The sequence below is a fragment of the Xenopus tropicalis genome, chromosome 7 (genome assembly GCF_000004195.4).
Source record: "Xenopus tropicalis strain Nigerian chromosome 7, UCB_Xtro_10.0, whole genome shotgun sequence".
NCBI classification, from domain to species: Eukaryota; Metazoa; Chordata; class Amphibia; order Anura; family Pipidae; genus Xenopus; species Xenopus tropicalis.
The window spans coordinates 786173-808467 of NC_030683.2; the positions used below are offsets into that span (position 1 = coordinate 786173).

Sequence of the window (22295 nt, forward strand, 5' to 3'; positions counted from 1 at the left end):
TGAATGTCAGGGTGTTGGGGTACCTGCGTATAGTGAATGTCAGGGTGTTGGGGTACCTGCGTATAGTGAATGTCAGGATGTTGGGGTACCTGTGTATAGTGAATGTCAGGATGTTGGGGTACCTGCGTATAGTGAATGTCAGGGTGTTGGGGTACCTGCGTATAGTGAATGTCAGGATGTTGGGGTACCTGTGTATAGTGAATGTCAGGATGTTGGGGTACCTGTGTATAGTGAATGTCAGGGTGTTGGGGTACCTGTGTATAGTGAATGTCAGGATGTTGGGGTACCTGTGTATAGTGAATGTCAGGGTGTTGGGGTACCTGCGTATAGTGAATGTCAGGGTGTTGGGGTACCTGTATAGTGAATGTCAGGGTGTTGGGGTACCTGCGTATAGTGAATGTCAGGATGTTGGGGTACCTGCGTATAGTGAATGTCAGGATATTGGGGTACCTGTGTATAGTGAATGTCAGGGTGTTGGGGTACCTGTGTATAGTGAATATCAGGATGTTGGGGTACCTGTGTATATTGAATGTCATGGTGTTGGGGTACCTGCGTATAGTGAATGTCAGGGTGTTGGGGTACCTGCGTATAGTGAATGTCAGGATGTTGGGGTACCTGTGTATAGTGAATGTCAGGATGTTGGGGTACCTGTGTATAGTGAATGTCAGGGTGTTGGGGTACCTGGGTATAGTGAATGTCAGGGTGTTGGGGTACCTGTGTATAGTGAATGTCAGGATGTTGGGGTACCTGTGTATAGTGAATGTCAGGATGTTGGGGTACCTGTGTATAGTGAATGTCAGGGTGTTGGGGTACCTGGGTATAGTGAATGTCAGGGTGTTGGGGTACCTGTGTATAGTGAATGTCAGGATGTTGGGGTACCTGGGTATAGTGAATGTCAGGATGTTGGGGTACCTGTGTATAGTGAATGTCAGGGTGTTGGGGTACCTGTGTATAGTGAATGTCAGGATGTTGGGGTACCTGGGTATAGTGAATGTCAGGGTGTTGGGGTACCTGTGTATAGTGAATGTCAGGATGTTGGGGTATCTGTGTATAGTGAATGTCAGGATGTTGGGGTATCTGGGTATAGTGAATGTCAGGGTGTTGGGGTACCTGTGTATACTGAATGTCAGGATGTTGGGGTACCTGTGTATAGTGAATGTCAGGGTGTTGGGGTACCTGTGTATAGTGAATGTCAGGGTGTTGGGGTACCTGCGTATAGTGAATGTTAGGATGTTGGGGTACCTGCGTATAGTGAATGTTAGGATGTTGGGGTACCTGTGTATAGTGAATGTCAGGATGTTGGGGTACCTGTGTATAGTGAATGTCAGGGTGTTGGGGTACCTGTGTATAGTGAATGTCAGGGTGTTGGGGTACCTGCGTATAGTGAATGTTAGGATGTTGGGGTACCTGCGTATAGTGAATGTCAGGATGTTGGGGTACCTGTGTATAGGGAATGTAGGATGTTGGGGTACCTGCGTATAGTGAATGTCAGGATATTGGGGTGCCTGTGTATAGTGAATGTCAGGGTGTTGGGGTACCTGCGTATAGTGAATGTTAGGATGTTGGGGTACCTGTGTATAGTGAATGTCAGGATGTTGGGGTACCTGTGTATAGTGAATGTCAGGGTGTTGGGGTACCTGTGTATAGTGAATGTCAGGATGTTGGGGTACCTGTGTATAGTGAATGTCAGGATGTTGCGCTTGGGTACCTGTGTATAGTGAATGTCAGGATGTTGGGGTACCTGTGTATAGTGAATGTCAGGGGTTGGGGTATCTGTGTATAGTGAATGTCAGGATGTTGGGGTACCTGTGTATAGTGAATGTCAGGATGTTTGGTGGTTACCTGCGTATAGTGAATGTCAGGGTGTTGGGGTACCTGTGTATAGTGAATGTCAGGGTGTTGGGGTTTCTGTGTATAGTGAATGTCAGGGTGTTGGGGTACCTGTGATATAGTGAATGTCAGAGTTGGGGTACCTGTGTATAGTGAATGTCAGGGTGTTGGGGTACCTGCGTATAGTGAATGTCAGGATGTTGGACTTGGGTACCTGTGTATAGTGAATGTCAGGGTGTTGGGGTATCTGTGTATAGTGAATGTCAGGATGTTGGGGTACCTGTGTATAGTGAATGTCAGGGTGTTGGGGTACCTGCGTATAGTGAATGTCAGGATGTTGGGGTACCTGTGTATAGTGAATGTCAGGGTGTTGGGGTATCTGTTTATAGTGAATGTCAGGGTGTTGGGGTACCTGTGTATAGTGAATGTCAGGGTGTTGGGGTACCTGTGATATAGTGAATGTCAGGATGTTGGGGTACCTGTGTATAGTGAATGTCAGGGTGTTGGGGTACCTGCGTATAGTGAATGTCAGGATGTTGGGGTACCTGCGTATAGTGAATGTCAGGATGTTGGGGTACCTGTGTATAGTGAATGTCAGGGTGTTGGGGACCCTGTGTATAGTGAATGTCAGGGTGTTTGATATCGGGGTACCTGTGTATACTGAATGTCAGGGTGTTGGGGTACCTGCGTATAGTGAATGTCAGGATGTTGGGGTACCTGCGTATAGTGAATGTCAGGGTGTTGGGGTACCTGCGTATAGTGAATGTCAGGATGTTGGGGTACCTGCGTATAGTGAATGTCAGGATGTTTGGGTACCTGTGTATAGTGAATGTCAGGGTGTTGGGGTACCTGTGTATAGTGAATGTCATGGTGTTGGGGTACCTGTGTATAGTGAATGTCAGGATGTTGGGGTACCTGCGTATAGTGAATGTCAGGATGTTGGGGTACCTGTGTATAGTGAATGTCAGGATGTTGGGGTACCTGTGTATAGTTAATGTCAGGATGTTGGGGTACCTGCGTATAGTGAATGTCAGGATGTTTGGGTACCTGTGTATAGTGAATGTCAGGATGTTGGGGTACCTGTGTATAGTGAATGTCAGGGTGTTGGGGTACCTGTGTATAGTGAATGTCAGGGTGTTGGGGTACCTGTGTATAGTGAATGTCAGGATGTTGGGGTACCTGTGTATACTGAATGTCAGGGTGTTGGGGTACCTGCGTATAGTGAATGTCAGGGTGTTGGGGTACCTGTGTATAGTGAATGTCAGGATGTTGGGGTACCTGTGTATAGTGAATGTCAGGATGTTGGGGTACCTGCGTATAGTGAATGTCAGGGTGTTGGGGTACCTGTGTATAGTGAATGTCATGGTGTTGGGGTACCTGTGTATAGTGAATGTCAGGGTGTTGGGGTACCTGTGTATAGTGAATGTCAGGGTGTTGGGGTACCTGTGTATAGTGAATGTCAGGGTGTTGGGGTACCTGTGTATAGTGAATGTCAATGGTGTTGGGGTACCTGTGTATAGTGAATGTCAGGATGTTGGGGTACCTGTGTATAGTGAATGTCAGGATGTTGGGGTACCTGTGTATAGTGAATGTCAGGATGTTGGGGTACCTAGGTATAGTTTAAAAGAAGGTGCAGGGCAATGCCAGGATGGGCAGTATGAGCGCACTATGAGGGGCATTTTGGGGGGCACTAGAAGAGCGCTATGAGAGCACTTTGGGGGGGGCAGTATGAGAGCGCTATGTGGGGCAGTATGAGAGTGCTGTGGGGGCAGTATGGGGCAGTATAAGAGCGCTATGGGGCAGTATGGGGGCAGTATGAGAGCGCTATGGGGGCAGTACGGGGGGCAGTACGGGGGGCAGTATGGGGGCAGTACAGGGGGCAGTATGGGGGGCAGTATGAGAGCGCTATGGGGGCAGTATGAGAGCGCTATGGGGGCAGTACGGGGGCAGTACAGGGGGCAGTATGGGGGCAGTATGGGGGGCAGTACGGGGGGGCAGTATGAGAGCGCTATGGGGGCAGTACGGGGGGCAGTACAGGGGGCAGTATTGGGGGCAGTACGGGGGGCAGTATGGGGGCAGTACGGGGGCAGTACGGGGGGCAGTATGGGGGGCAGTATGAGAGCGCTATGGGGGCAGTACGGGGGGCAGTATGGGGGGCAGTATGAGAGCGCTATGGGGCAGTACGGGGGGCAGTATGGGGGCAGTACGGGGGCAGTATGAGAGCGCTATGGGGGCAGTACGGGGGGCAGTATGAGAGCGCTATGGGGGCAGTACGGGGGGCAGTATGAGAGCGCTATGGGGGCAGTACGGGGGGGCAGTATGAGAGCGCTATGGGGGCAGTACGGGGGCAGTACGGGGGGCAGTATGGGGGGCAGTATGAGCAGCGCTATGGGGGCAGTACGGGGGGCAGTATGGGGGGCAGTATGAGAGCGCTATGGGGCAGTACGGGGGGCAGTATGGGGCAGTACGGGGGCAGTATGAGAGCGCTATGGGGGCAGTACGGGGGGCAGTATGAGAGCGCTATGGGGGCAGTACGGGGGGCAGTATGAGAGCGCTATGGGGCAGTACGGGGGGCAGTACGGGGGCAGTATGGGGGCAGTATGGGGGCAGTACGGGGGGCAGTATGGGGGGCAGTATGAGAGCGCTATGGGGGCAGTACGGGGGGCAGTATGGGGGGCAGTATGAGAGCGCTATGGGGGCAGTACGGGGGGCAGTATGGGGGCAGTACGGGGGCAGTATGAGAGCGCTATGGGGGCAGTACGGGGGGCAGTATGAGAGCGCTATGGGGGCAGTACGGGGGGCAGTATGAGAGCGCTATGGGGGCAGTACGGGGGCAGTATGAGAGCGCTATGGGGGCAGTACGGGGGGGCAGTACGGGGGGCAGTATGGGGGGCAGTATGAGAGCGCTATGGGGGGCAGTACGGGGGGCAGTATGGGGGGCAGTATGAGAGCGCTATGGGGGGCAGTACGGGGGGCAGTATGGGGGCAGTACGGGGGCAGTAGAGAGCGCTATGGGGGCATACGGGGGGCAGTATGAGAGCGCTATGGGGGCAGTACGGGGGGCAGTATGAGAGCGCTATGGGGGCAGTACGGGGGGCAGTAACGGGGGGCAGTATGGGGCAGTATGGGGGCAGTACGGGGGCAGTATGGGGGGCAGTATGAGAGCGCTATGGGGGCAGTACAAGGGGCAGTACAGGGGGCAGTATGGGGCAGTATGGGGGCAGTATGGGGGCAGTATGGGGGCAGTATGGGGGCAGTACGGGGGGCAGTACGGGGGGCAGTGCCAGGGCCGCTGGGCACAGGATACAAAGGGCTCCGGGAGAGACAATAAATCACACAGAGGCCACACGTCACGGCTCCTGTGAGAAAAGGGAACGGTCTCAGCCCTGTGAGTTTTATTGGCAGGAGGGCAGGGGGGCAGGAGGGCAGGAGGGCAGGGGGGTAATATAAAGCCGGAGAGACGCTCCCACATATTTCTATGCACACACACCTGAGGAGACAGCCGCCTAACTGATGCACTGAGAGAAAGAAGCACAAGAGAGGACTGAAAGAGACTTCAGCAGAGAGACCCCCCCACCCTGGGGCTGCCCATAACATACCCCTGAGGGGTCTTTATCAGAGAGACCCCCACCCTGGGGCTGCCCATAACATACCCCTGAGGGGTCTTTATCAGAGAGACCCCCCACCCTGGGGCTGCCCATAACATACCCCTGAGGGGCCTTTATCAGAGAGACCCCCACCCTGGGGCTGCCCAGAACATACCCCTGAGGGGTCTTTATCAGAGAGACCCCCACCCTGGGGCTGCCCAGAATATACCCCTGAGGGGTCTTTATCAGAGAGACCCCCACCCTGGGGCTGCCCAGAACATACCCCTGAGGGGTCTTTATCAGAGAGACCCCCACCCTGGGGCTGCCCAGAATATACCCCTGAGGGGTCTTTATCAGAGAGACCCCCACCCTGGGGCTGCCCAGAACATACCCCTGAGGGGTCTTTATCAGAGAGACCCCCACCCTGGGGCTGCCCAGAATATACCCCTGAGGGGTCTTTATCAGAGAGACCCCCACCCTGGGGCTGCCCAGAACATACCCCTGAGGGGTCTTTATCAGAGAGACCCCCCACCCTGGGGCTGCCCATAACATACCCCTGAGGGGCCTTTATCAGAGAGACCCCCACCCTGGGGCTGCCCAGAACATACCCCTGAGGGGTCTTTATCAGAGAGACCCCCACCCTGGGGCTGCCCAGAATATACCCCTGAGGGGTCTTTATCAGAGAGACCCCCACCCTGGGGCTGCCTGTAACATACCCCTGAGGGGTCTTTATCAGAGAGACCCCCACCCTGGGGCTGCCCATAACATACCCCTGAGGGGTCTTTATCAGAGAGCCCCCCCCCACCCTGGGGCTGCCCATAACATACCCCTGAGGGGTCTTTATCAGAGAGCCCCCCCCCACCCTGGGGCTGCCCATAACATACCCCTGAGGGGTCTTTATCAGAGAGACCCCCACCCTGGGGCTGCCCATAACATACCCCTGAGGGGTCTTTATCAGAGAGCCCCCCCCCACCCTGGGGCTGCCCATAACATACCCCTGAAGGGTCTTTATCAGAGAGACCCCCACCCTGGGGCTGCCCAGAATATACCCCTGAGGGGTCTTTATCAGAGAGACCCCACTCCCCAGGGCTGCCCAGAATACAAGGAGAGAGACCCCAAGTGCTGCTGAGAGACCCCCCAAGGATTTGCAGGAGGGAGAAATGTCCAATAAATCAGAGAGCACAAAGCTGTGGGTAAGTGACCATCGTCCCCCCATGGGGCCCCCAATATTTACTAGGGACAATTTCTGGGGTTCAGATGGGGGTGTACTGGTTGTACCCTGTGAATAACACAAGCTGAGAGGGTGATTTGGAGGAACAAACCTGAAAAAAGAATTGGGGGGGGAATGGGGGTTACAGAAGCAGTGACCCCCCCTACTGACCAGTTACCTATTCAGCCCCCCAGGGGGGAGTCCCGGCCTCTCTTCCTTTAGCCAATCAGGCTGTGAGCTGTAGCACTGGGGGTTGGAGGGGGCTGTTTATATCTGGGTGCAGGTCGGTGGGGGTCAAGGAGAGTCACATGTTGGGGTTGGGGTTCAGGCATCATTTGGTGGCACAGGAGAGTTTCGGGGTCCCCTCTCTGGGCATGAACATCTCTCTCCAGAACTTGGCCCCCTGATCCGATTACAATTAGCGGTGGCACCGGTGCCTGCTCATTGGCTCACTCTGTGCCCCCTCCTGTGGCACGAGTTGTTTGCCCCTCTCTTGCCATTTCATGCCCGGGGAGGGTAAATGCTGTGTTGCCCCCAGTACAGAGGTATCATTATTGCCCCATCCATTCAGCCCTAGAGCCACCCCAAAGCTTTTCTGTACCGTGGGGCGACTCTCTGCCATTGTACATTTGGGGGCCACATCTATCTGGAGGGGCTCTAGTTGCCCGGCTCTGCCCCGGGGGCAGTTAGAGTAGAATTGCAGCAGATATTGGAGTAACTGTGGGAAAGTGGATTTCTTGCCTCAAATAGTGAATCTGCCCCATTTCACTTCGGCAAAAAATTAGCAAAGAGTCACCCCCAGTCCCACACTGCCCTCACCCACTGGGAGCCCCTGTACCCCCAGTCCCACACTGCCCTCACCCACTGGGAGCCCCTGTACCCCCAGTCCCACACTGCCCTCACCCACTGGGAGCCCCTGTACCCCCAGTCCCACACTGCCCTCACCCACTGGGAGCCCCTGTACCCCCAGTCCCACACTGCCCTCACCCACTGGGAGCCCCTGTACCCCCAGTCCCACACTGCCCTCACCCACTGGGAGCCCCTGTACCCCCAGTCCCACACTGCCCTCACCCACTGGGAGCCCCTGTACCCCCAGTCCCACACTGCCCTCACCCACTGGGAGCCCCTGTACCCCCAGTCTCATCCATTCTAACACCCTTGACTGCCTTGCACTCTGTGATCCCTCTCTGTTTCTGGCATCTCTCGCTCAAGTGCCTTTCCCTTGGCTTCTTGTCCATCTGTCACTCTCTTTCTTGGCCTTGGCTCACTCTCCTGCACTCTAATTCCATATTTCCAACCCTCTTTCTCAGCTCTTCCTTTCCTTGCACCCCATGATTTTCTCAACCCCCCTCTTTCCATCTGTTGCACCCACAGTGCCCTTAGTCTCACTCTCACCCCTCTCTTAACTCTCTCTTTCTTGCCCTGTCTCGCTGTCCCTGTGTGACTGTCACTTCCCTCACCCACACGTCTCTGGCTCCTTGGCTGATATTTAATATCTCAGGTTTTGCAAGCGGTCACGTGGCGGTCTATATATATCTAGATCCCATATACCTGTGCTTGCAACCTTCTTCCAGATGCCTCTAGTGGAGCCCACAAGGGACAGACCAACGAGTGGATAAGACTGTCAGTGTGAGAGAGCTGCAGGAGTCATAGATAGGAAGAGACTGTTGGGGTGCAGAGAGGTACCTAATAAATATGGAGACCTGCTGAAAAGTGACCTCTGGAATTAGAGTCCAATTCTGAAAAGCAAAGGAGAGGTTTCTGAGGAGAGAGAGAAAGAGACAGCCAGTGAGTAGGGTGAGAGTGAGTGAATGTCTATGAGGGAATAGGGACGGGAATGATTGACAGGGATGAGCAAAGACAGGCGCTTATCTCTCATGGAGGATCCCAAGGCAAATGAAGGCAATGAGCGCAAGTCAGGCTGGTGGGGAGACGACCCCCAGTACCAATATATGCAACTGCGAGACTGCTCCAGCTATGGGATCCCCAGCGAGACATCACCCCCTCCTCTGCAGGAAACTCTGGAGGAGCAGCCCCCATCTCAGAAACAGGTAGGGCCCGTGCCAAACTCAAGGGACTGGGGAAACCCGGCTCCACACTGGGAATCTGTTTGGGGTTATTTATAGGCCTACTGGTGTAACTGGGGGAGAGCATGCTGGGAGGGAGGGGCTCAGTGAGAGACTGGGGGGTGGGGCGAAAGGAGACTGGGTACAGGGACACCATGATGGACTCATGAGGTGCAAGGAATAGAGCCTAGTGGGGTTCCCTATACACAGGGGTGCCACAGGGGAGAAGGCTGGTATATATTCTAGAAAAGATGGCACCCTCTGCACAGTTCCATGGCCATTTTAGTGAATAATCATGTCCTGTCTATGTGGCTCCCTACATGACTCCCTACATGACTCCCTACGTGGCTCCCAACGTGGCTCCCTACATAACTCCCTACGTGGCTCCCTACATGACTCCCTACATGACTCCCTACGTGGCTCCCTACATGACTCCCTACGTGGCTCCCTACATGACTCCCTACATGGCTCCCTACATGGCTCCCTACATGGCTCCCTACATGACTCCCTACATGACTCCCTACATGACTCCCTACGTGGCTTCCTACATGACTCCCTGCGTGGCTCCCTACATGACTCCCTACATGACTCCCTTCGTGGCTCCCTACATGACTCCCTACGTGGCTCCCTACATGACTCCCTACGAAGCTCCCTACATGACTCCCTATGTGGCTCCATCCATGACTCCCTACATGGCTCCATCCATGACTCCCTATGTGGCTCCCTACATGACTCCCTACGTGGCTCCCTACATGACTCCCTATGTGGCTCCCTACGTGGCAAATGACCCCCCACAGACTGAGATGCACAAGGAATTTGGGGGGTCGGGCAGCAGTGCCAAGTGTGGGAGCTGCAGTACAAACCAAGGGATTAGGAGGGTGGGGGGTTCCTTTGCCTGGGGGAGAGTATTTCCTGGTACCCATGTGACTGTCTCTGCTTCCTTTTCTTTGCTTTAGCCCCCCAACTGTACCCCCATTACCAATGTAGCCAATATTCCCCCCAACTGTACCCCCATTACCAATGTAGCCAATATTCCCCCCAACTGTACCCCCATTACCAATGTAGCCAATATTTCCCCCAACAGTACCCCCCATTACCAATGTAGCCAATATTCCCCCCAACTGTACCCCCATTACCAATGTAGCCAATATTCCCCCCCCCACAGTACCCCCATTACCAATGTAGCCGATATTCCCCCAACAGTGACCCCATTACCAATGTAGCCAATATTCCCCCCAACAGTACCCCCATTACCAATGTAGCCAATATTCCCCCTAACTGTACCCCCATTACCAATGTAGCCAATATTCCCCCCCACACTACCCCCATTACCAATGTAGCCAATATTCCCCCCCACAGTACCCCCATTACCAATGTAGCCAATATTCCCCCCCACAGTACCCCCATTACCAATGTAGCCAATATTCCCCCCCACAGTACCCCCATTACCAATGTAGCCAATACTCCCCCAACTGTACCCCCATTACCAATGTAGCCAATATTCCCCCCCACAGTACCCCCATTACCAATGTAGCCAATATTCCCCTAACTGTACCCCCATTACCAATGTAGCCAATATTCCCCCCAACTGTACCCCCATTACCAATGTAGCCAATATTCCCCCCCACAGTACCCCCATTACCAATGTAGCCAATATTCCCCCCAACTGTACCCCCATTACCAATGTAGCCAATATTCCCCCCCACAGTACCCCCCATTACCAATGTAGCCAATATTCCCCCCACAGTACCCCCATTACCAATGTAGCCAATATTCCCCCCCACAGTACCTACATGACTCCCTATATGACTCCCTACATGGCTCCCTACATGACTCCCTACATGGCTCCCTATATGACTCCCTACATGACTCCCTAAATGGCTCCCTATATGACTCCCTACGTGGCTCCCTACATGACTCCCTATGTGGCTCCCTACACGACTCCCTACGTGGCTCCCTACACGACTCCCTACGTGGCTCCCTACATGACTCCCTATGTGGCTCCCTACATGACTTCCTACGTTGCTCCCTACATAACTCCCTACGTGGCTCCCTACATGACTCCCTACGTGGCTCCCTACACGACTCCCTACGTGGCTCCCTACACGACTCCCTACGTGGCTCCCTACATGACTCCCTACGTGGCTCCCTACATGACTCCCTACGTGGCTCCCTACATGACTCCCTATGTGGCTCCCTACATGACTCCCTACGTGGCTCCCTACATGACTCCCTACATGATTCCCTACATTGCTCCATCCATGACTCCCTACGTGGCTCCCTACATGACTCCCTATGTGGCTCCCTACACGACTCCCTACGTGGCTCCCTACACGACTCCCTACGTGGCTCCCTACATGACTCCCTATGTGGCTCCCTACATGACTTCCTACGTTGCTCCCTACATAACTCCCTACGTGGCTCCCTACATGACTCCCTACGTGGCTCCCTACACGACTCCCTACGTGGCTCCCTACACGACTCCCTACGTGGCTCCCTACACGACTCCCTACGTGGCTCCCTACATGACTCCCTACGTGGCTCCCTACATGACTCCCTACGTGGCTCCCTACATGACTCCCTATGTGGCTCCCTACATGACTCCCTATGTGGCTCCCTACGGGGCAAATGACCCCCCACAGACTGAGATGCACAAGGAATTTGGGGGGTCGGGCAGCAGTGCCAAGTGTGGGAGCTGCAGTACAAACCAAGGGATTAGGAGGGTGGGGGTTCCTTTGCCTGGGGGAGAGTATTTCCTGGTACCCATGTGACTGTCTCTGCTTCCTTTTCTTTGCTTTAGCCCCCCAACTGTACCCCCATTACCAATGTAGCCAATATTCCCCCCAACTGTACCCCCATTACCAATGTAGCCAATATTCCCCCCAACTGTACCCCCATTACCAATGTAGCCAATATTTCCCCCAACTGTACCCCCCATTACCAATGTAGCCAATATTCCCCCCAACTGTACCCCCCATTACCAATGTAGCCAATATTCCCCCCCCCACAGTACCCCCATTACCAATGTAGCCGATATTCCCCCCAACAGTGACCCCATTACCAATGTAGCCAATATTCCCCCCAACAGTACCCCCATTACCAATGTAGCCAATATTCCCCCTAACTGTACCCCCATTACCAATGTAGCCAATATTCCCCCTAACTGTACCCCCATTACCAATGTAGCCAATATTCCCCCCAACTGTACCCCCATTACCAATGTAGCCAATATTCCCCCCACAGTACCCCCCATTACCAATGTAGCCAATATTCCCCCCACAGTACCCCCATTACCAATGTAGCCAATATTCCCCCCACAGTACCCCCATTACCAAAGTAGCCAATATTCCCCCCACAGTACCCCCATTACCAATGTAGCCAATATACCCCCCCACAGTACCACCATTACCAATGTAGCCAATATTCCCCCCCACAGTACCTACATGGCTCCCTACATGACTCCCTATATGACTCCCTACATGGCTCCCTACATGACTCCCTACATGGCTCCCTATATGACTCCCTACATGGCTCCCTATATGACTCCCTACGTGGCTCCCTACATGACTCCCTATGTGGCTCCCTACATGACTCCCTACATGGCTCCCTATATGACTCCCTACGTGGCTCCCTACATGACTCCCTACGTGGCTCCCGACATGACTCCCTACGTGGCTCCCTACACGACTCCCTACGTGGCTCCCTACACGACTCCCTACGTGGCTCCCTACATGACTCCCTATGTGGCTCCCTACATAACTCCCTACGTGGCTCCCTACATGACTCCCTACGTGGCTCCCTACACGACTCCCTACGTGGCTCCCTACACGACTCCCTACGTGGCTCCCTACATGACTCCCTACGTGGCTCCCTACATGACTCCCTATGTGGCTCCCTACATGACTCCCTATGTGGCTCCCTACATGATTCCCTACGTGGCTCCCTACATGACTCCCTACATGATTCCCTACATTGCTCCATCCATGACTCCCTACGTGGCTCCATCCATGACTCCCTACGTGGCTCCCTACATGACTACCTATGTGGCTCCCTACGGGGCAAATGACCCCCCACAGACTGAGATGCACAAGGAATTTGGGGGGTCGGGCAGCAGTGCCAAGTGTGGGAGCTGCAGTACAAACCAAGGGATTAGGAGGGTGGGGGGTTCTTTTGCCTGGGGGAGAGTATTTCCTGGTACCCATGTGACTGTCTCTGCTTCCTTTTCTTTGCTTTAGCCCCCCAACTGTACCCCATTACCATGTAGCCAATATTCCCCCCAACTGTACCCCCATTACCAATGTAGCCAATATTCCCCCAACTGTACCCCCATTACCAATGTAGCTGGTATTCCCCCAACTGTACCCCCATTACCAATGTAGCCAATATTTCCCCCAACTGTACCCCCATTACCAATGTAGCCAATATTCCCCCAACTGTACCCCCATTACCAATGTAGCCAATATTCCCCCCCCACAGTACCCCATTACCAATGTAGCCGATATTCCCCCCAACAGTGACCCCCATTACCAATGTAGCCAATATTCCCCCAACAGTACCCCATTACCAATGTAGCCAATATTCCCCCTAACTGTACCCCCATTACCAATGTAGCCAATATTCCCCCCAACTGTACCCCATTACCAATGTAGCCAATATTCCCCCACAGTACCCCCATTACCAATGTAGCCAATATTCCCCCCAACTGTACCCCATTACCAATGTAGCCGGTATTCCCCCCCACAGTACCCCATTACCAATGTAGCCAATATTCCCCCCCACAGTACCCCCATTACCAATGTAGCCAATATTCCCCCCCACAATACCCCCATTACCAATGTAGCCAATATTCCCCCTAACTGTACCCCATTACCAATGTAGCCAATATTCCCCCCAACTGTACCCCCGTTACCAATGTAGCCAATATTCCCCCCCACAGTACCCCATTACCAATGGAGCCAATATTCCCCCCAACTGTACCCCCATTACCAATGTAGCTGGTATTCCCCCCACAGTACCCCCATTACCAATGTAGCCAATATTCCCCCCCACTGTACCCCCATTACCAATGTAGCCAATATTCCCCCCCACAGTACCCCCATTACCAATGTAGCCAATATTCCCCCTAACTGTACCCCCATTACCAATGTAGCCAATATTCCCCCCAACTGTACCCCATTACCAATGTAGCCAATATTCCCCCCCACAGTACCCCCATTACCAATGTAGCCAATATTCCCCCAACAGTACCCCATTACCAATGGAGCCATATTCCCCCCAACAGTACCCCCATTACCAATGTAGCCAATATTCCCCCCCACAGTACCCCCATTACCAATGTAGCCAATATTCCCCCCAACAGTGACCCCATTACCAATGTAGCCAATATTCCCCCAACAGCACCCCCATTACCAATGTAGCCAATATTCCCCAACAGCACCCCATTACCAATGTAGCCAATATTCCCCCTAACTGTACCCCCATTACCAATGTAGCCAATATTCCCCCCAACTGTACCCCCATTACCAATGTAGCCAATATTCCCCCCCACAGTACCCCCATTACCAATGTAGCCAATATTCCCCCCCCAAAGTACCCCATTACCAATGTAACCAATATTCCCCCAAACAGTAACCCATTACCAATGTAGCCAATATTCCCCCACTGTACCCCCATTACCAATGTAACCAATATTCCCCCCCACAGTACCCCCATTACCAATGTAGCCAATATTCCCCCAACAGTCACCCCCATTACCAATGTTGCCAATATTCCCCCCCACAATACCCCATACCAATGTAGCCAATATTCCCCCTAACTGTACCCCCATTACCAGTGTAGACAATATTCCCCCCAACTGTACCCCCATTACCAATGTAGCCAATATTCCCCCAACAGTACCCCCATTACCAATGTAGCCAATATTCCCCCCAACAGTACCCCCATTACCAATGTTGCCAATATTCCCCCCCACAATACCCCATTACCAATGTAGCCAATATTCCCCCTAACTGTACCCCCATTACCAGTGTAGACAATATTCCCCCCAACTGTACCCCCATTACCAATGTAGCCAATATTCCCCCTAACTGTACCCCCATTACCATGTAGCAAATATTCCCCCCCACAATACCCCATTACCAATGTAGCCAATATTCCCCTAACTGTACCCCCATTACCAATGTAGCCAATATTCCCCCCAACAGTGACCCCCATCACCAATGTAGCCAATATTCCCCCCAACTGTACCCCCATTACCAATGTAGCCGGTATTCCCCCCAACAGTGAACCCCATTTCCAATGTAGCCAATATTCCCCCCCACAGTACCCGCATTACCAATGTAGCCAATATTCCCCCCAACAGTACCCCCATTACCAATGTAGCCAATATTCCCCCCAACAGTACCCCCATTACCAATGTAGCCAATATTCCCCCCCACAGTACCCCTATTACCAATGTAGCCAATATTCCCCCCAACAGTACCCCTATTACCAATGTAGCCAATATTCCCCCAACAGTACCCCCATTACCAATGTAGCCAATATTCCCCCCCACAGTACCCCCATTACCAATGTAACCAATATTCCCCCCAACAGTACCCCCATTACCAATGTAGTCAATATTCCCCCCACAGTACCCCCCATTACCAATGTAGCCAATATTCCCCCAAACTGTACCCCATTACCAATGTAGCTAATATTCCCCCCACAATACCCCCATTACCAATGTAGCCAATATTCCCCCCAACTGTACCCCATTACCAATGTAACCAATATTCCCCCCACAGTACCCCTATTACCAATGTAACCAATATTCCCCCCAACAGTACCCCCATTACCAATGTAGCCAATATTCCCCCAACAGTACCCCCATTACCAATGTAACCAATATTCCCCCCACTGTACCCCCATTACCAATGTAGCCAATATTCCCCCCACAGTACCCCCATTACCAATGTAGCCAATATTCCCCCAACAGTACCCCCATTACCAATGTAACCAATATTCCCCCCACTGTACCCCATTACCAATGTAGCCAATATTCCCCCCAACTGTACCCCCATTACCAATGTAGCCAATATTCCCCCCCCGTACCCCCATTACCAATGTAGCCAATATTCCCCCCACAGTACCCCCATTACCAATGTAGCCAATATTCCCCTAACTGTACCCCCATTACCAATGGAGCCAATATTCCCCCCAACAGTAACCCCCATTACCAATGTAGCCAATATTCCCCCCACAGTACCCCCATTACCAATGTAGCCAATATTCCCCCCAACTGTACCCCCATTACCAATGTAACCAATATTCCCCCCCACAGTACCCCATTACCAATGTAGCAAATATTCACCCCCCAATACCCCCATTACCAATGTAGCCAATATTCCCCCAACTGTACCCCCCATTACCAATGTACCAATATTCCCCCCACAGTACCCCCTTACCAATGTAGCCAATATTCCCCCCCACAGTACCCCCATTACCAATGTAGCCAATATTCCCCCCCACAGTACCCCCATTACCAATGTAGCCAATATTCCCCTAACTGTACCCCCATTACCAATGTAGCCAATATTCCCCCCACAGTACCCCCATTACCAATGTAGCCAATATTCCCCCAACAGTACCCCCATTACCAATGTAGCCAATATTCCCCCACTGTACCCCCATTACCAATGTAACCAATATTCCCCCCCACAGTACCCCCATTACCAATGTAGCAAATATTCCCCCCCACAGTACCCCCATTACCAATGTAGCCAATATTCCCCCAACTGTACCCCCATTACCAATGTAGCCAATATTCCCCCCAACTGTACCCCCATTACCAATGTAGCCAATATTCCCCCAACTGTACCCCCCATTACCAATGTAACCAATATTCCCCCCACAGTACCCCCATTACCAATGTAGCAAATATTCACCCCACAGTACCCCCATTACCAATGTAGCCAATATTCCCCCACTGTACCCCCATTACCAATGTAGCAAATATTCCCCCCACAGTACCCCATTACCAATGTAGCCAATATTCCCCCCAACTGTACCCCCATTACCAATGTAGCCAATATTCCCCCCACAGTACCCCATTACCAATGCAGCCAATATTCCCCCCACATTCCCCCCCAGGGGTTACACCCCATTACCGGTTTGGCCCCCGACTGTACGTGTCGCCACCTATAGGGCCCAAAGTGTTTCTGTCTCTCGTTACAGATGAAGTATTTTGCTGATTAACGATGATTGTACAGTCAGTAATTACAGGCTGGTCGTTACCCATGGGGGGGGGGGGCAGACTAATTAAATAGCCATCACTTTATTAGAATATTAGATTATTTTACTTTATCATTATTGGGTAAATAGACACAGAGCTCGGCCTGAAAGCTGATTGGATTTATGGCCCCGGCGGCACTGCTGTGGGGCGGGGAGGTTATTGATTGGGGCAGGAAAGCTCCGCCCCTCACATTAACCTGCAGGTCTCTCTGATTAAAGGCAAACTTTCACCTCACAAACGTGACTTTTGCAGCCTACGGGGGGGCATTTGCTCTGTGTGGGGGGGAGTCTATAGGGGCTGCTTATTTACTGACTCTGGGTCAGAAGGTCCAAGAGGTTCTGCAATAAGCAAAGGTACCAATCTGTTACCATAGGTTCCGACTACTGACAGTGAGTAGCACTGCTGATTCAGCCCACTGGCTGCTGGGGGCTCTTCCATTATAGTGAGGTTATAGTGGGGATATAGTGAGGTTATAGTGGGGTTATAGTGGGGTTATAGTGGGGTTATAGTGGGGATATAGTGAGGTTATAGTGGGGTTATAGTGGGGTTATAGTGGAGTTATAGTGGGGTTATACTGGGGATATAGTGGGGTTATAGTGGGGTTATAGTGGGGATATAGTGGGGTTATAGTGGGGTTATAGTGGGTTTATAGTGGGGTTATAGTGGGGTTATACTGGGGATATAGTGGGGTTATAGTGGGGATATAGTGGGGATATAGTGGGGTTATAGTGGGGATATAGTGGGGATATTGTGGGGTTATAGTGGGGTTATAGTGGGGTCATAGTGGGGTTATAGAGGGATTGTAGTAGGATTATAGTGGGGTTATAGTGGGGTTATACTGGGGATATAGTGGGGTTATAGTGGGGTTATAGTGAGGTTATAGTGGGGTTATAGTGGGGATATAGTGGGGTTATAGTGGGGATATAGTGGGGTTATAGTGGGGTCATAGTGGGGTTATAGAGGGATTATAGTAGGGTTATAGTGGGGATATAGTGGGGATATAGTGGGGATATAGTGGGGTTGTAGTGGGGTCATAGTGGGGTTATAGAGGGATTGTAGTAGGATTATAGTGGGGTTATAGTGGGGATATAGTGGGGTTATAGTGGGGTCATAGTGGGGTTATAGAGGGATTGTAGTAGGGTTATAGTGGGGATATAGTGGGGTGTCTCCGTACGTTCCTGGCCGACTCCTTCGTTCCTCGCAGAGCAACCGTTTGGTTGCGCCCCCCACTACTACTGCTGTTTCCCGCCTTAAACCCTTCTGCCCTGCTGCCCCTCACATTTGGAATGCCCAATGGGTTATAGTGGGGTTATAGAGGGGCTATAGAGGGATTATAGTGGGGTTATAGTGGGGTTATAGTGGGGTTATAGTTGGATTATAGCGGGGTTATAGTGGGGTTATAGTTGGGTTATAGTGGGGTTATAGAGGGATTAAAGTGGGGTTATAGTGGGGTTATAGTGAGGTTAAAGTGGGGTTATAGTGGGGTTATAGTGAGGTTATGGTGGGGTTATAATGGGGTTATAATGGGGTTATAGCGGGGTTATAGTGAGGTTATGGTGGGGTTATAGTGGGGTTATAGTGAGGTTATAGTGGGGTAATAGTGAGGTTATAGTGGGGTTATAGTGAGGTTATAGTAGGGTTATAGTGGGGTTAAAGTGAGGTTATAGTGGGGTTACAGTGAGGTTATGGTGGGGTTATAGTGGGGTTATAGTGAGGTTATAGTGAGGTTATAGTGGGGTTATAGTGAGGTTATGGTGGGGTTATAGTGAGGTTATAGTAGGGTTATAGTGAGGTTAAAGTGGGGTTATAGTGGGGTTATAGTGGGGTTATAGTGAGGTTATGGTGGGGTTATAGTGGGGTTATAGTGAGGTTATGGTGGGGTTATAGTGAGGTTATAGTAGGGTTATAGTGAGGTTAAAGTGGGGTTATAGTGGGGTTATAGTGGGGTTATAGTGAGGTTATGGTGGGGTTATAGTGAGGTTATAGTAGGGTTATAGTGAGGTTAAAGTGGGGTTATAGTGGGGTTATAGTGGGGTTATAGTGGGGTTATAGTGGGGTTATAGTGGGGTTATAGTGAGGTTATAGTGGGGTTATAGTGGGGTTATAGTGGGGTTATAGTGGGGTTATAATGGGGTTATAGTAGGGTTATAGTAGGGTTATAGTGGGGTTATAGTGAGGTTATAGTGGGGTTATAGTGAGGTTATAGTGGGGTTATAGTGGGGTTATAGTGAGGTTATAGTAGGGTTATAGTGGGGTTATAGTGAGGTTATAATGGGGTTATAGTGAGGTTATAGTGGGGTTATAGTGGGGTTATAGTGGGGTTATAATGGGGTTATAGTGAGGTTATAGTGGGGTTATAGTGGGGTTATAGTGGGGTTATAATGGGGTTATAGTGAGGTTATAGTGGGGTTATAGTGAGGTTATAGTGGGGTTATAGTGAGGTTATAGTGGGGTTATAGTGGGGTTATAGTTAGGTTATAGTGGGGTTATTGTTATAGTGAGGTTATAGTGAGGTTATGGTGAGGTTATAGTGGGGTTATAGTAGGATTATAGTGGGGTTATAGTGGGGTTATAGTGAGGTTATAGTGGGGTTATAGTTGGGTTATAGTGAGGTTATAGTGGGGTTATAGTGGGGTTATTTTGGGGTTATAGTGGGGTTATAGTGGGGTTATAGTGGGGTTATAGTGAGGTTATAGTGGGGTTATAGTGGGGTTATAGTGAGGTTATAGTGGGGTTATAGTGGGGTTATAATGGGGTTATAGTAGGATTATAGTAGGGTTATAGTGGGGTTATAGTTGGGTTATAGTGAGGTTAAGGTGAGGTTATAGTAGGGTTATAGAGGGATTATGGAGGGGTTGTACTACTAGTTGAGTTATAGTGGGGTTATAATGGGGTTATAGAGGGATTATGGAGGGGTTGTACTACTAGTTGAGTTATAGTGGGGTTATAATGGGGTTATAGTAGGATTATAGTGGGGTTATAGAGGGGTTATGGTGGGGTTATAGTTTAATTATAGTGGAAATGGGTCAGAGCTATAATTAAACGGGTCAGAGCCAATGAATGGGGCAGCTCTAACCAGATGTACCTGGTACCTTCACAGACCTATGGACATTACACGGAGGAGCTCTCCCAATTCGCACGGAAAGAAGCAGTGAAGTTGCTGCAGGAGAAGCAGAGAGCGGAACCCACCAAACCCCCCGATGTCCAGAAGGAATGTTACTCCAAGTGCCACAGTAAGCGGAACCGCCAGACCCACACCGTTCTGTTTGTTGTAGTTCAACTACACTGCGATTGTAGCGCCAATAATGTTTATCTGACACTGATATGTTACAGCACCCCGGGTGAGGTTGGGAGGGTTGGAAGGTTGGGTGGGTGGTTTGGAGGTTGGGTCGGTGGGTGAGGTTGGGGGGGTTGGAAGGTTGGGTGGGTGGTTGGGACGTTGGGTGGGTGAGGTTGGGATGGTTGGAAGGTTGGTTGGGTGGGTGCTTGGGAGGTTGTTTGGGTGGTTGGAAGGTTGGGTGGGTGCTTGGGATGTTGGGTGGGTGAGGTTGGGAGGGTTGGAAGGTTGGTTGGGTGGTTGGGAGGTTTGGTCGGTGGGTGAGGTTGGGAGGGTTGGAAAGTTGGGTGGGTAGTTGGGACGTTGGGTGGGTTGGTGAGGTTGGGAAGGTTGGGTGGTTGGGACGTTGGGTGGTTGGGACGTTGGGTGGGTGGGTGAGGTTGGGAGGGTTGGAAGGTTGGTTGGGTGGTTGGGTCGGTGGGTGAGGTTGGGAGGGTTGGAAGGTTGGGTGGGTGGTTGGGACGTTGGGTGGGTGAGGTTGGGAGGGTTGGAAGGTTGGTTGGGAGGTTGGGTGGGTGGTTGGGAGGTTGGGTGGGTGGGTGAGGTTGGGAGGGTTGGGTGGTTGGGCGGGTGGGTGAGGTTGGGAGGTTGGGTGGGTGAGTAAGGTTGAGAGGGTTGGAAAGTTGGTTGGGTGAGTGGGTGAGGTTGGGAGGGTTGAAAGATTGGGAGGGTTGGAAGGTTGGGTGGGTGGGGGAGGTTGGGAGGGTTGGAAGGTTGGGTGGGTGAGGTTGGGAGGGTTGAAAGGTTGGGAGGTTGGGTGGGTGAGGTTGGGAGGGTTGGAAGGTTGGTTGGGTGAGGTTGTGGGGATTGGAAGGTTAGGAAGTTGGGTGGGTGGTTAGAAGGGTTGGAAGGTTGGTTGGGTAGGTAGGTGGGTGGGTGAGGTTGGGAGGGTTGGAAGCTTGGCAGGGTTTGAAGGTTGGTTGGGTGGGTAGGTGGGTGGGTGAGGTTGGCAGGGTTTGGAGGCTGGGTGGGTGGTTGGGAGGTTGGCCGGGTGGGTGAGGTTGGGAGGGTTGGAAGGTGGGTGGATGAGTGAGGTTGGGAGGGTTGGAAGGTTGGGAGGTTGGGTGGGTGGGGTAAGGTTGGGAGGGTTGGAAAGTTGGTTGGGTGGGTGGGTGAGGTTGGGAGGGTTGAAAGATTGGGAGGTTGGGAGGTTGGGAGGTTGGGAGGGTTGGAAGGTTGGGAGGTTGGGTGGATGGGGGAGGTTGGGAGGGTTGGAAGGTTGGGTGGGTGAGGTTGGGAGGGTTGGAAGGTTGGGTGGGTGAGGTTGGGAGGGTTGGAAGGTTGGTTGGGTGGGTGATTGGGATTTTGGGTGAGGTTGGGAGGGTTGGAAGATTGGGAGGTTGGGTGGGTGGGTGAGGCTGTGTGGATTGGAAGGTTAGGAGGTTGGGTGGGTGGTTGGGAGGGTTGGAAGGTTGGTTGGACGGGTGGGTGATTGGGATTTTGGGTGGGTGAGGTTGGGAGGGTTGGAAGATTGGGAGGTTGGGTGGGTGGGTGAGGTTGTGTGGATTGGAAGGTTAGGAGGTTGGGTGGGTGAGGTTGGGAGGGTTGGAAGTTTGGGAGGGTTGGAAGGTTGGTTGGGTGGGTAGGTGGGTGGGTGAGGTTGGCAGGGTTGGGAGGTTGGGTGGGTGGGTGAGGTCGGGAGGGTTGGAATGTTGGGTGGGTGGTTGGGATGTTGGGTGGGTAGTTGGGAGGTTGGGTGGGGGTGTAGGTTAAATTGGTGGGTGGGTGGGGGGAGGTTGGATGGGTGGGGTGGAGGTTGGGAGGGTGGTTAAGAGGTTGGGTGAGCAGTTTCGAGGTTGGGAGGGTGGCTGTCTGGGTGAGGGGGGAATGAGCCCAATGATTGGTGATATTGTTCTAAGGATCCTGTGGTGCCCCTCTTGCCACTTCTTGGTGAAAAACTCCAATCTCCCCACTAAATCCACAATAAAACAAAGTGTTGCCATGGGAATGTGGGACAAGAGGTCGCCCCTCTCATTTCAGTGGAGAAGAAGTG

General features: G+C 52.2%; 1 protein-coding gene across 1 annotated transcript in view; it reads left to right on the plus strand.

The window, feature by feature from the left end:
* The first annotated feature begins 7750 nt into the window (after positions 1 to 7750).
* Positions 7751 to 22295, plus strand: part of clcn1 (chloride voltage-gated channel 1) — a 33424-nt gene continuing 18879 nt past the window's right edge. The window contains exons 1-2 of the mRNA XM_031905660.1: positions 7751 to 8678; positions 20066 to 20198. Of these exons, the coding sequence (XP_031761520.1) occupies positions 8478 to 8678; positions 20066 to 20198 (334 nt within the window). The 5' untranslated portion in view covers positions 7751 to 8477. The remainder of the gene's footprint in view (positions 8679 to 20065; positions 20199 to 22295) is intronic.